The 15233-nt window shown below is 40.2% G+C and overlaps 1 protein-coding gene across 4 annotated transcripts in view; it reads right to left on the minus strand.

Annotated features, from left to right (window-relative positions):
• PDE1A (phosphodiesterase 1A) overlaps positions 1-15233 on the minus strand; it is a 480938-nt gene that overhangs the window by 384715 nt on the left and 80990 nt on the right. For all 4 annotated transcript variants that reach the window (XM_019523056.1, XM_019523052.1, XM_019523054.1 and 1 more), the window contains exon 2: positions 11855-11968. In XM_019523056.1, coding sequence (XP_019378601.1) covers positions 11855-11968 — 114 coding nt within the window. The remainder of the gene's footprint in view (positions 1-11854; positions 11969-15233) is intronic.

Raw genomic sequence — 15233 nt, forward strand, 5'->3', positions numbered from 1 at the left:
TGTGTAAAGACTACTGGATGTATTTTTTTCTATGAACCACTCATTCTCCTAGCATTGTAAACTTGTATAATCCTGATACATTTCCTGAAAACTTCTCAGTGTTTTGTTGGTAAATGAGTAAACAATCTTATTCTATAGACTATATTCTACATGACGGACTCACTGACATAAAAGGAAATTGTATACAGGGTTAGCGGGTAAAGTATGACCTTGTGTTAGTCTTCTGTGTGTTGACATTGAAGCTGGACAAACTTGAGTATGGCATCGGGGAGATGGAATAAATAGGCAAATGTTAGTAACAGCACTTAGGGGGGAGGTGGAGTGTTCCTACCTGAGCCTAACAAATGATCTCTTCATTCTTCCAGAAAGAAGACACATAAAAATCCTAAGATATGTTTGTTGATGTCTAATTTAACCAGTCTATAACAGTACTGGTACCTGATGTTACCTGTCACAGAAGTCTCCAGGAATTTCCTGAAATTCATTTCCAGTAATTCCTAGTGAAAATTAATGCCGTTAGTGTGCTGTACATTAGGGTGTCATCATCTGTTCACTAGGAAATTAAATAATGCCAATTCTAGGATTCTCAAAACTGGGGAGCACTCTAAAATTCTAACTGAAATCAATGGGAGCAAAGCCTACTTTGCCAATTAGGTGTTTCATCTGCTTGTGTTGGAAAATACAGAGTATATCCAAATAAATCTACAATAAGAAGGGGAAAAAAACCTCATAAATATTAATGAGGCCTTTAATTAAAAATACTGTTAGTCAGAGGAAATAGCAATAAGGGAAGAAACTACTTGACACAAAGAGAAACATGCAAAATATAACATTGCAGGCAAAATTATATTTGGCATTGATTCTTCTATAAGCTCTGCAGACTGAAACAACAGAATGGCATCGCCTACTTTGAATTTTCACAGACTGTACAATATTTCAATACTGCATATGAACAAAAGACAAAAGTAAATACTGCCCTGTAGTTTGTTGCTTAATGTCTTCTGGCATACAGTGAACCATTCAAATGAAATTGCCTCCAAACACACTATTTATCAGAGAAATTCATACCAATTAAATGTCAACATAATATTTATAGAGGCTACTTGTTTTCTTGAGGGCGCCAAACGTCTGCAAAGAGGTTGGGTCAAACAAATGGCAGCCAGTGTCAAAACAATAGATAATGGAGAGTAAGAACTTCCATAGGCAAAAGTCCCTCTAACAGTCCCTGCCTGCTTAATATCATTGTACCAAAAAACATATGCATTATGCTTGGTTGGTGCCTACTGAGTTAGGTCTCAAACACTTGGATCTCACTTTGATAAGAAGGTTTCTACTGCTGAAACAATCATTCAAAATAGCAATAAAATGTGTTTAATGGGAAATATTCAAATAAGCATTATAGCTGATCACTTCTTAGGGACAGCACCAGCAAACTGCTATGAAAAGTTCAGTCAACTGATGAATTATTATAAACTTGTCACCATTGAACTATACAACAGGTACAATTAGATTAATAATAATATCTGAGCTATAGCTCTTTATCTGTCTACTTTTTTTACTTAGATTTGAAGCATACTGATTAATAATGTGTTGATGTCTTTTAAAGATTCTAGAAAGGAATAGGTTTTGAGAAGATGGAGATTGTATAGATCCAGCAGTCCTATAAGAAAATTTCCTTATAAAGAGATTCATTTTACTTCCAGTGTTTTCCAATTTCCATAAACAACATTTACAATGATATTGGCAAAGCTAGGAGGTCTGAAATCAAACATGCGTGCCTGAGTTTGCAAGTTCAGATGTACATTGGGTCATTTCTCTGCTGCTTCTGCCTGTTTTAGGATACTGTAAAATCTAGTATCCTTGCAACAGTCATGCTCTCATGAGAACTAAGAAAAAAACAATGGGCTGTGTGCCCACCTGGCCTCGAACACCAGGTCACATGCAGCTTTGGCCTGGATGTTCAATGGTGTTCGCCTCACCATCCTTGGTGGTCCGTCGAATAGGTATTTGCTTCCAGTGTGGTCGTCCCCAATCTCGTCTGCCACAACTTTGAATATTATTTCAGTGGAGGGTCCAACCACTGGAGGTCTCTTGATGGAGGAACATCTATCTGGCAGTCTTCTGCGAGGCTCCACCTCCCCTCTACATCGTCCTTATACCCAGCCTCAACAGGTCACAGCTGTCCTCCTGGCCAAGCTCCCGACCATTGAGCCCCGATTACTTTCGCCAGGGCGGTCCTCCCTGCCAACGTCAACAGCCTGCAGTACCCTACCCGGGTTAGGAGGCCGCCACCCTTTCCCTAAGGCTAACAACTGACCCTGAGGCTTAAGTAGCAATCAGGCTCCACAAGCTCTGACCCTCAACCCCTCCACCAGTGGGAAACACAAAATACAAAAGAAAAATCACTGCTGCACTCTGAGGGGCCCCAATGCCCCTTGACCAGGCTCCCTCTGCCTAGTCACTAACAACCCGCCCTTGACCCTATGGGTCTGTGTTAGGCCCTATATGTGACTGGGGTAACCAACAGACTCCACCACAATTCTTCTCCCTCACTGCCCAGCCTTTCATTTCTTTGGACCACCCGTGGTCCTCTGGTGGACACCGATCCCCTCGTCACCCACTGGATCGGCACTACGCCAATGAGGGCTGTGTTTCGCAGGCCCTCACGCTGCCCTTGTCTCTTGTCTCCTATCTGTTGTGCCTCTTCGGCCCTCCCAGTGCCCTCAATGGTCCCACCTGGGCTGGTGCCAGGAATTGCATTGGCCTCTCCAGCCCCTCAGCTGTAGGCACTGGCATCAGGGTCTTTCTGTGCCTTCTGCCCTTTTCCCCGGGTTCCCAGTTGCAAGGAGCTGCCTCCAGCTCATGGCTCCTTTCACTGCAGCCAGCAATCTCTGGCTTGCTGCAGGCGCCAAAGCATCCTTCCCCACCAGGGGAAGCAGCTTCCAGCTCCTTTCGCTCCTGCAGGAGCTGCGGAGAGACACCTCCTGTTGGTGCCCCTGCTGGTGCTGATCTGCCCCCTTCCTCATTGCTGGCAGCCCGTTTTATTTCCGCCGGCCGGTGATCATAGCTGACGTCACTGCAGGTAAATATCTTCCTTTACTATTACTTTTTTTTCCCCTTCCCTTCAGGGGGTTCCTGACCCCAAGGCTCCCCGTGGTATTTTGGGGTCCTCCCTTGGACTTTTCCCTGTGACAGGCTATCCTTGTTTGCATTCCTGAATCATTTTTTTCCCCCACAATTCGTTACCCAAAGTCATCTTATACCTGAAAATGATTCCCCTATACAGTCCTTCACGAAATATTGCAGAATGGCTACAGAGTATTCTCCAAACATATTCAACTTCCTCTGCATAATATCTCCCCAAGAAAGCTATAGTTTAGCAGCCTTTATTACTGGAAACTACCAAACAGCTACAGACTTCATTTGCATTAAACAAACACTTTAATTTTTTTGATTTTTTTTTAAATTTCAGTGGAGATATACCAATCTATACCAGTTAAAACGCCTGATCAAATTTGTTTACTGACCACTTCTCTCCACACTAGACAATTGCTTTTTTTTTTTTTTTTTTACACTAATAAAGCCAATATCGTGAAAAATACAGGCATCTGGATAATAGTGTCAAACATAACTTAAAAAGAACTTTTTATAGAAAAGCAGTCACTAAATTTCTAGGAAACAATGTGCAACAATACAGAAAATAGAGGATATTAATTTTTCAGGGTAAAACATCTCAAAGTTTTATTCGTGCTACACATTGTAAACTATATAAACACATGTCTATTACACGACAGTATTCTTTGCTTTATTATTGATAAAATACCAGAGTCCACATAGAGTATGAAAACAAATAGTCACTTTATTAGAGGGATCAAGTAATAAATTACACATTCCTAATGTACTTTATTAGGACTTTGATATTTTGAAAGAGGCAAGGAAAGGAGCAAATGTTATATTTGATCATATAACTAAGCAACTAGTAGGACGGGAAGCTTGCCCATGTGACTCATTTCATTTAACAGTTCACTGTAGTGGAGGTACAGTCAGAAGAGGAAGCTCTTGCAAAGTTAGCATGAACTTTTGAGTTTTGGACAATAAGTTTTGTGGAAACACCATTTAATAACAGGACAATAAACAATAATAATACCTACAACAAAATGATTAACTGAGTTAAAAAATGTGGTTTTGCCACAGGAATTTGTGTGTGATAGGGTTTGTAATACAGTCTGCCTGCAGCACATGAGCCAAGTGGTATAGGTGAAGGGTGGTCAAATGAGAAGAAAAGAAAGAAAGAAATTGTTTGGGTGGTAGATCATCTGTAATCTTCCTTTATTCAAAGAGCCAAATTTAGCAGCAGGCAAAAAAAAAATCTTTAGTAGAACCCACAATAATTGTACTACAGAAAATGCTTGGGTGGAGCAGAAGTCTGTAGATTGTGAATTTCAGTGTTTAGAGACTCATTTATTGAGTCGTCATCTCTTAAAATGTTACTACCTTTTAAATTTATACATTTATTTTTATGTTTTTAAATTTTATTTTTGCAAATAAAGAGAGTTCTTAATATTTTCCAGTCTCTCCTACTGCTGCTCCTTTCTGGACAAAAACGGTTTCCTTCAATATTGTATAATATTTGGACTGTGTGACCTATATGGCAATTGTGGACATTCCTAGGAGGAGCATAGGAGAGCTGCACTTCTAGGGCTCAATCCTCCAATTTATATCCAAATCCAGTGGCAGTTTCCAGGAGTACAGCAGATAAGCCTTATTAACCTACCCAGTGAAAATAACATCAATCTTAATTTGTGGCAATGCTTAGCATAAACCAGAACAGATAATTTTATGCCTCCTTTATATCTGAATTAAAACTGCAGCCTTCTATAATGCTAACACTAAGTAATACACCTAAAATACAAAGGCTGCAACATCTACAATAATTAAAATTATATAAAAAACACATTTTAATAAAAAGTAAATAAAATAAAATATTACAAAACAATCAGTACAAGTGATCTAGTCCAGTGATTCTCAACCAGGGCTCTGAGATCCTTTGAAGGCTCATGCAAGAAGTGTAAACAAGTAAGTAAAGTGTGACGAGATAAGCAGATAAGCACAGGCTCAAGCTCCCGCTGCCTGACTGCTCACCCATGCTCACTGCCTGGACTTCTCTGAGGATGTAAGCACTGGTTTGAAATGGGATGCCACTCAATTCACAAAACTTGTGGACAGGCACCCTGAATTTCAAAAGGTTGAGAAATACTTGTCTATCTTAACCACCAACCTCAGGAGTATTTTAATTTCAGAAGCCAAAAAAAAGGAAGCCCCTGATTTACAGTGACAAAACTTCATAGTGTAATTTCAATATCAATGGGGAGGTATCTACAGGCATTATATCATTTCCTCAATTTTCTATTTAGAGAATTCCTGAAAAGTTATATTTGACACAACTGTTTTAATCTTATACAACTTATTTTACTCCTTAAGTGGATTTCTTTGAGGTTACCTGGTGAAAATTATCTTTTAATGAAGAGTTTTTACATAAAGGGGAAAACACACAGAAAAACTGACTACAGATACATAAGCAGCAACTTAGAGTTTTGTATCATATTTGTTATTCCTGTAGAATTATGCATTAATGAGATATTTTTTATTATATCCATCCATTTCCCAGGCAAGCTTCTCCTTTCTGCTTGATCATGTAATAAAGTTATAAACCAATCTTTACAGGTTTCTACAGTCTGTCTGCAAGAAATCATGAGTCTAATGGAAGAATCACTAGGGGAGATGTACAGACATTACACTTAGATGTTCAGGAGATTAGACCAGGTAAAACATGTCCACCCAGTCTAACTCTTACTTGAATCCTGCTCTTTGTAAATTAATTGCAGAACAGTACAGACATTCCTAGGATCCGACCTAGAATCATGCAGCTTGTTTTAAGCTGCATGATTTTAGATTGGGTTCCAGATTTACAGACATTCAGCCAGGGCCAGGAACCCAATCTAAGCAAGTCAGGGTGGGGCAGGCAGAATCAGGGAGGGGGTGCCAGAAGGCATGTGGGGTGGGAGTTGGTAGGATCTGCGGGGGTGAGGCAGGTCCAACAGGGGTTGGCCATTGGGGGATGGAGGGGTAAGAAAAACATAGCCCCAGGTGTGGGGTGAGCAGCTGGGCTTTCCCAGCCATGGGGCTGTAGTCCAAACATGTACAGACATTCTGTAGACTGGCCTACCCATGCCCAATTTAACTGAGTGAACCTCTCAGGTCAACTAAATTAAACCAGCAGCTGGGGCTTCGTTTTTTGCTCAGTCTAACCTTTGGGGAACATCTGTACAGTTTGGCACTTAGATCGACTTAGCTAGGGATCTAAACATAGGGTCCACATATGGGTGAACTAAGTTAGATCAGGTGGCCATGTTTTACCCCATCTAACCTCTGAACTTTTAAATGTAATGTCTGTACATACCCTGGGTGAGGTTCTATGGCCCATATTCTGTCAGAGTTAAAACTGCAGTGAAAATACTGATCTCTTCTGGCTTAAAATATATTATTATAAGTTTTCTGTTCAATAACACTCTTGAGATAATTCATCAGCAGTGGAAAAGGGCAGTACTGTACCTTCTTGAAATGTTTCTGTCAATACAAGTAGAAGATTCATCCCTGTGTACCAGCTTCTGTTGATTGTTGCAACACTGCAGAATCATTACATTATAGATCTAAACTGAGCACACCTCTTCCAAAAGCCAACATAACCCAACATACCCTACTCCAGATACATAACTGAGTTGGCACAAAGGTCCCTGCACCAGAATTTTTTTTATTTTGAGATTTATGTCTTTCTTACCCCTCTCCCCGACTTTTTCATAGCCCAAATGAGCTGTAGGGAAGGAATTAATGTGGCTGATGTGCTCCAGACAAATACAAATTACACAATTTAGATAGTTCTAACCCAATATGAACTTTAATCATGTCCCTGATTTTGGAGGAGTTCAATTCAATCTCTTATGCAGAGTCTTCTCCAGTTTTAGCACAAAGAGGACAAATATAAACCCATATGAAAAAGCAAAATCTTTTCTTGCACATAAGCTCAAAGTTCTGAGTGTGGAACTTGTTCCCTCAACTAAGATACAAGTGTGGCAACCTGGAAGAAAAATCAGAAGGCCCTAGGCTTAAAAAGATTCCCTTGACAGGAAAGACAAGGGAAAGGTCAGCATGCTGTAAGACCGACAGTGAGAAAGACCAACTGAGAGCCAAGACTGTAGCAAGCAGGCTATACTTCATTTCCTAAGAAAATGAGGGACCACAAGGTGAACCTAGAAATCAGCGAAAAAAGTCCATGTGAGTTAGTGACCATGGAGGTGATTTCTGTTAGTAATCTGTATCTCTCATACTTTTGCAATATATACCTTTTCAAAAGAAGCTGCTTACATGTCATATACACTACTGTTTGCCTACCGTCTCTTGAACAAAACCTCTTTTGAGTCTGTTGTAGGCTGAAATGCCCATATATGATATTTGTAGCCTGGAGATGGTCTAAAATAGTGGTTGGATTATGGAAGGATGGATCAAGAGTAGAAGAGGCAAAATTCTGGCAGTTAAGAAAACTCTACTTGACAGACTGGAAAGGGTCTCTGAAATGACAGCTTATTCAAGGACTGTAATGAAAGGGTTTTTTAAACAAAATGTCATTTGTACAAATTTACACTTGAAAACTGAAAGCTTGTCTAGGACCTAAGAAAGGATACTTTATCTTCAAAAGCTCATCTGTATTCCTCACAACTATACAGTTGGTCCAATAAAAGATCACCCACAAAAATCTTTACCTCTTGCATTTTCTTGTGGAAGAATTTATCACTTTATAACAAAAAGTTGAATGGCAAGATTTTCAGTTTTAGATTACCCTACAGACTGCTATATGTTATCCCTAAATATGATAGATCATTGGAAAATACAGCTAATTTATGTATAGATGTACCATGTAATTGTTAAATTCAACAAAGACCCATATCTAAATGAAATAAAATACTGCTATGAAATAAACAATTCGTTTGAACTAGTTTGCCGAGGAGAATCCACATTCTGTCCTCCAAATGACTATGTTACTACATTTTTAATCAATGAAAGTGTCATAGACTTACAGGATCTATTGGATCTCCAATGGCCAATTCTGCTATTGACTCACAAATACAGCTAATTGCCTTCAATAAGAACTATGCCACGCACATTTGGCCGATGATGAAATCTTGCTTTGTTGCTTCAGGACTAGGGACAGACATTCAAAAAGCCCAAGCCTAAACTGATTCAATCTTTGCAGGTTAGTCTAACCTGACTAGGCTAAACTAATTTGTAACTGAACAGACATCCCAGAATGTAGGCACATGCCTGCAGTGGCTCAGGCTATAAGCCAGGGGGCGCTAGAGCAGCTCTCCCTTCCTTTGTACAGTACTGAACTGAGGGAGGCATGGCCAGGCTCTGTAAGAATGCTCTGATTAGCCCAGCAGGGAATTGATAACAGTGTTTATCACCCCTAACTCAGTGTTTAATACCCCACTAAGAAAACAACAGAGGGACATTGCCAGCTACCTGTTGATTCTGCCTGTTGATACAGCATGGACCGTAGCCAGCATGTGGTCCACTAGCTAATACACAGACACCTCCCTACAAGGCAGAGGGAATGAGGGAATTCCTGCTTAGCAGGGAGTGATGAAAGGGAGGGAGGTGAGCAGCCTGCAGTCCCTGCTGGAGCTGCAGCCAGAGAGCAGATGGGAGGGGCCAGCCCTGCTGTGCAGCAGAGAGCCCCATCCAGCCCAGAGAGCATGCGGGGATGCTGGAGGTGCATTGTTTAACTTAAATCAGCAAGGGGTCTGGGACAGACATTGCATAAACTGGTTTGAGCCAAATTAGATAGTTCTGATACTACATTCAATCAAATTAATCTCAAACCGGTTTCAGCCATTTTCAGACTGGTTTATGTGAATTGAATCTTTGTTCTGTTACAAATTTAAATCAGTTTCTGATCACTCACACTGGTTTATGTGTAATGTCTGTCCCCGGCCTAGAAGAAATCATTTGATTATTCCCTTCTCTCCACCTGCAAGACAAATCAAACCATCTGCCAATAGAATCCTTCCTTAGGCAATCATACACACTGCAGTTCCTCCCATGAACATGCACATGAATTTTTGTTTTATTATCTCTGTATCAATGTTCAATGAAACCAGTCTTTTTATTTTCTGTTCACTTCCTTGAATAAAAACTGTTTTAAGAGATCTGTCCTAAAATAATAAACCTGATTCAATATTAATAAAATTGAATATTTATAATATTTATAACCCTCAAGTGAAATCTTGATAAGTCCAAGACAGAACCAGCTCAGCACTTATCCATAAAAATAATAATTTTTCTTTTTAGAATAAAACATATCTTTTAGAACAAACTAATATCTTTTATCTTTGTTTTTAAAACAAAAACTTAAGCTATACCTTGTCCTATAGTAGGAACACTGATCGTCGGGTAGGCACAATTCACAATAAGTAAACTCTGTCTCCTGTGGAGTTCAATAAACCACATATTCCATATACTGATTTTAAAACACCTAAAGACCTAAAATCTTATTTCTTTTATTGACTGCACCTAGTGATTGCTTTTATTGAATGTTGTTTATTACATCAATTAGTTATCATAGTGGAATTAATCACATTTAGTAATCAAAACTAGTTGGAAAAAATGTTTTATCTAGAAGCTAATAAAATCAGAAATCCATAAAAATACTAAGAGCCAACCTAGGGTACATACACAAACTACAATACCTCAGCTGGGGTAGATGGGGGGGCACAAGGCAGAAGGGCTCCCTTTCCCCATCCCCTGCCTGAGCCTCTTGACAAGCTGCTGGCTTGGTTCGGCCTGGCCTGGCCTGGCAGGAGCTGGGAGGGGCCTGCAAGGTGAGGGAGCTCCGTTCCACCCCATTCCAGGTCTGGCCGGGCCAACCCCAGCTGGCAGCTGTCTGCTAATCCCTACCCTACCCCTCCCTCTCCGATAGCCCTGGAGCTGGTGGGGACAGGGCTGGGAAGAGAGGTGGTTCAGTTGGAGCACCCCTGCCTGCTGGCCAGAGCTGGTGCAGACAGGATCAAGTAGCAAACGTCTGTTGGTTTGGGGGGTAGAGGGAGGGTGGGAAAATTAACTCATGGCACTTTCTGTAAAGCCCCTTCATATCTTAGGCACTCAGACTCTATACCAGTGATTCACCACTAGGGTGCCATGGCACCCTGGGATGCCTTGAAATCCTTTCAAGAGTGCTGTGGATGCTGCACAGTTTCAACACTGTTAGCACTGTTGTAAAACATGATTCACAAGATAAACCCAGAGTTTTCACACAGAAATCCATAGAGTTAAAAACACTCTAACCTATTGTGGTCTTTAGGACTTTTTCCAACAAAATAATTGCTCTATTATTTTTCTGCAGTCAAAAAAAGGAGTAAAAATTAAGAACTGGCATTTTCCAAGCAGTGCCTCGAGTCTAAAGAACCACTGTTGTTTACCACTAAAAGCCATTGTAGAGGCAGGGAGGTCCCCAGTGGTGGACACTTTGTCAGTTAAGTTCTGTCATCAAGAAGGGGTCAATATACATTGGGGTTCCTTGGGATAATTTGGAATTCACAACAACCAGCACTGTCACAAAAATCAAGCAAGTGTTAGACGAAGTAGCAAATAATTCAGAATGTGAACTCAAACATTGTTTGCCAGAAATCTTCCTATGGAGCCAGCTTACAACATAAGTAACTTGGAGTTCCTCTGGAAGAATTGTCATGACAAGTAGCTAGCGAAAACACCCCTTCCCATATGAATCCCCAGTCCAAATCAGAAGGGAAGCTAACTGGTATCATAATTTTAAAACTTTCCTGTACTGACTCAAGCGCATCTAATTCCCTGCATATAATAAATACGATAACAGTGGCTTCCAATTTTAATAAGAAATCAAACATTTTCCTTCTGCTAGCATCTGTTGCAAGCTATTCAGAACTTAACATTTCAAATCTGCCTATCCAAAAGGGAGGTTTCTTGCTCTTTCCTTGCTTCCCAAGCACTGAGGTTATTGTTATTTACGCAACATATGGATGTGAGAGTGTAATGCATCCCAGTGTGAGCATTCAGAACAAATCATCTAGTACTAAATTAGCTAAAGTTTGTGGCTTTAGGATTGTACTGATGATGGACTTTACGTCTAACATGCAGATACTATCTTACGGATTTCATAGATGGGGGAGGAAGAATTGCTTTAATGATAGGCATAAATTATGAAGGTTCCCTAAAAATAATCCATTAGTCAATTTCTGAGGGGAAAAAACAATTCAAGACAATAATATAGTATCCCTACCTATACGTATATATACACACGTAGGCACCTGTCCACATAGACTATTCTACTTGCATACCCAATACGGCAAAGTATGGGGAATTATATACCTACCTAAATGTACAGACCTTTTCAGGAGGACCATACTGGTTCCAAATTCATTCCAAATTAATTCTAATGATTATATACACTAAAAATGCCAATTCAGAAGAAAGCATCTGTACAATAACTGGTCAGAGTGCCATGGGAATTCAGTTACAAGGACTTACCTGAACGTAGATATGGGCAGCAGCTTTTTTTAACTATCTGTGTCTTCCACATAAGGTGATCAGTTCTAACACAGTATTCAGCATTCATCTGCTACTACCAAACATTGTAAAGACGTATTAGATTCTGATAGTAATAATAATAACTGCTTATAAATAACTCTCCCCGTATTGATTAGTCACTTTCATAAGCAACCCATCTTTCCTAGTAAACAGCACAAAAGAAAGAGAATCTACTCACATTCCCTTAAGCCGTTGCCACATTTTTTCAGTGTGTCCTCCTAGATGATACTTTAGAGAGGTGCTTTCCAGTTCCCGGGTTGTTTCAGTAGCTCTAGCCCCCATGGTAGCTGTCCTACGGTAATACAGTTACAGTCAGACTCAGCAGCATGTAAAAGCATTCCTTAGTCCACTATAAATGTCAGAAGATCCATGCATGTAATACAGGAGGAGCTCTCACACATCAAACCATATCAGAATTACAAACTGAGGGAAGCTCTGCCTGAATTGCTATTCATTTTGATAGACAAATCCATTCTTCAAACCCACTCCCCTCCCCACCAGCCTACAGCAGTACAGAGTATAAACGGCTCTTCTGACCTCACAAGTCTAATCCATGCATGTGAGCCAGTTACTATACTACTGACTGACTGACTGCTCAAGCTCTTTCCCTGTGCACTTCGATTGCTGGAGGGATATGCACTAAAGCACAAAAGATTTCTTAAAATTTACTAGAATGCCCTGCCATGCAGGATAAACGTGAATGACTTTAGCAGTCCAGAAAAAAATAAATAAATGTTATGCAGGTTGGAGATGCAGGCTGCAACAGGAAAGCAGATGGGAAAAGCCAATATCAGCTTGCACCACTCTAGGAAAAGAGTGCCTGTTTAAATGCCAGAGCTTTTGCCTCTTTAGTTGATCCTGAATTGGTCCTTAATGAATGAATGAACCAGCCTCTTAACAAAAGCATAGCTGAACAAGCATTAAGTCAGTATTTCAGAGTTGTATAAATCCCTGCAGAAGAGAAATCAGAGAGCTCTACAGGTTGTTATTGAAGGAATATGCTGTAATCATGACTATTCACCTTCTCCTAGCAACTCCACACAGTAGGTAACTGTCAGTTTCAATGGTGGAAAATGCAGCAGCTGCAAGACAGCCTGTTCAATTAATCCTTTGAGACAGCAGCAATGTGTGTGTCAAAATCCAACGCTGAATTGTTTGTGCATGCCAGAAAAAAAGAAAAAAAAATCAAATGCATGTAAAGAGCAAAAGGAATGAGGACTAGGTGGTCTGCCAGCCATACAGCAGATTGCCAGCTCTCTCTCTCTCAAGCACAGTGCCATGCGTTTACTTGTGCAGCCAGAGCTGCTACTTGGATAGGACCGAAAGCAATTCTGCATCAGAGATGCTTACTCAGTGGCATGTTAGGGTTTACAGAGCTTTTTCATTCACTTTCTAAATATCTCTTTTTGATCTAAGAACAAAAAAGGATCTGTACCTCTAACAAGCAATCAAATAATCAGAGGCACCACTGAATTATCTAAATGATGACATCAGTTTCAGCTATAGAGCATTCAGCATGTTTAAGAGCTAGAAAGTGTGTGGGTATGAGATAGAACTTCCATCAGAAGTGGATAGCAGATGTGGGTGAAGGTGATATATGTTTGGTTTTAATATTTCTGCAGAAGAAAAAGAAAAGACAAAAAAATGCATATTTTACTGCACCAAATTCCCCCCTGCCAGTCTCCTGCACTTTCTTATCAGTAGGCTGACCATATGTCCTAGTTTGGCCAGGACACTCCAGGATTCCATAGCACATGCACAGGAGCAGTGGTGCCTACCAACCACCTGCCTGGTGCACCATTGCTCTGCCTCACCGCTAGACTCCAGCCTGGGACTTATGACCAACTGGCCAGGACCAGGCTATGGAATCCTGGAGCGTCCTGGCCAAACCGGGATGTATGGTCACCCTACTTATTAACAATAGGGTGCATTCCTTCCCATAAAATTATACACTTTAAAAAATATATCCCTTTTATATCAAATAAATCTGTATTCTCTACTAGTCACTCCTTTATTCCCAGCAGACTTATATCCGGTGATTAATTGGTGCATTTCATTTAATTTCACTTGTACTGGTTTTAAACCAGTATTATTCCATTAACTCCACCAGAGAGACTCCTGATTCTGACAGGTGTGAGAGAGAGGAAACTCAAGCCAATAAACTTCACCGGGGACTTGAAAAGAAAGAATCAAGATGGCCACACCTCATACACATTCTGGGGAGTCTCATGTGACAAAGGTGAAAAGTTACAAACTGTTGTTCTGGTCTTCAAGTACTGTACAAAATGATGTATTTAAAGAAGACAGTATTACCTTTAAAGGTGTCCTCCTCTAGCTGAACAGCTCACTAAAGAGCTACTACTTAGAAACTCCAGTCCTGTTCTACAGAGTACCCTAGGATACCTTGAAAGAAATGAACCTTTCCAATAAGTAAAAAATGGCTATTATTAGTATTAATATGTTTTTCCTTGTCCCTTATGCCCAACTCCAACACATTTGAAGAAACACTAAAAAAAAAAAAAAAAATGTTGTATTCATAGGAATGCCTTATATTCCAAGGAATTTTAAGCCCTATTTTTCCTCAAGATAGAAGTGTACACCAGGGACAAGGGACTAAGGCAGGAAACTGCCCCACTGTAGCGACACAGAAACATTAAGGATGTTTGCTCCTGTACAAGGAAACAAGAACATGAGAATATCAATTTGATACTCCGCAGAAAGAAAATGTTTTGCCTGGTCATCAGGTATACCAGGCTCCTCTCATGTAAGGCTACAGTTATAAATAAATAATGAAGATAATACTCTTTGGATCTTGGTGACTATGATAAAAGAAGATCCTGTCCCTTAAATATGACTCAAAGTAAGAGAAGGTATGTTGCCTCTTAAATTTTGAATGCTAAACAAGTTTAAATGTACACAAAAAGAGACTCTAAAGGAAGGAAAAGTATGTAATTAGACCAGTTACAGAACTGGCCACAGAAACAGGGTAAAGGGCTAATTTTGTTTTGACTACAGCTTTATTTTTAATAAATCCTTTGCTCCTAAAGGAAAACAAAAGATAACACTTTATTCAATTGTCCATTTGGTACATGAAGCTCAAAATTAGTCCAAAGAATTAAAATCATGAGAGGCTGGAGGGGGGCAGGGGTGTCATACTAGTGCTAGTACCCATCTTTCCAAAACTTACAATGCAAACTTCCCTGTTGGGAACTGCAGAAGTGCCATAAACCAATTAACGAATTTGAAAACACTGAAAATGCAGATAAATTCCTATGAATTAAATTACATCAGGTATTCAATACTTCTTTGGGGTAGAACTTTGGGGTTCATTACAGGCAGGTCCTGTCAGACCAACCTGGTGGCCTTCTATGACCAGGTCACCAAATCATTAGATGCAGGGGAAGCAGTGGACATAGTCTTTCTGGACTTGAGGAAGGCCTTCGACACTGTCTCTCATCCCATTCTCATTAAAAAACTAGGGGACTGTGGTGTTGACACCTACACGGTCAAATGGGTCACTAACTGGCTGGAGGGCCGCACCCAGAGAGTGGTAGTGG

Source organism: Gavialis gangeticus, unplaced genomic scaffold, assembly GCF_001723915.1.
Source record: "Gavialis gangeticus isolate Ggan-Ray unplaced genomic scaffold, GavGan_comp1, whole genome shotgun sequence".
Classification (NCBI taxonomy): domain Eukaryota; kingdom Metazoa; phylum Chordata; order Crocodylia; family Gavialidae; genus Gavialis; species Gavialis gangeticus.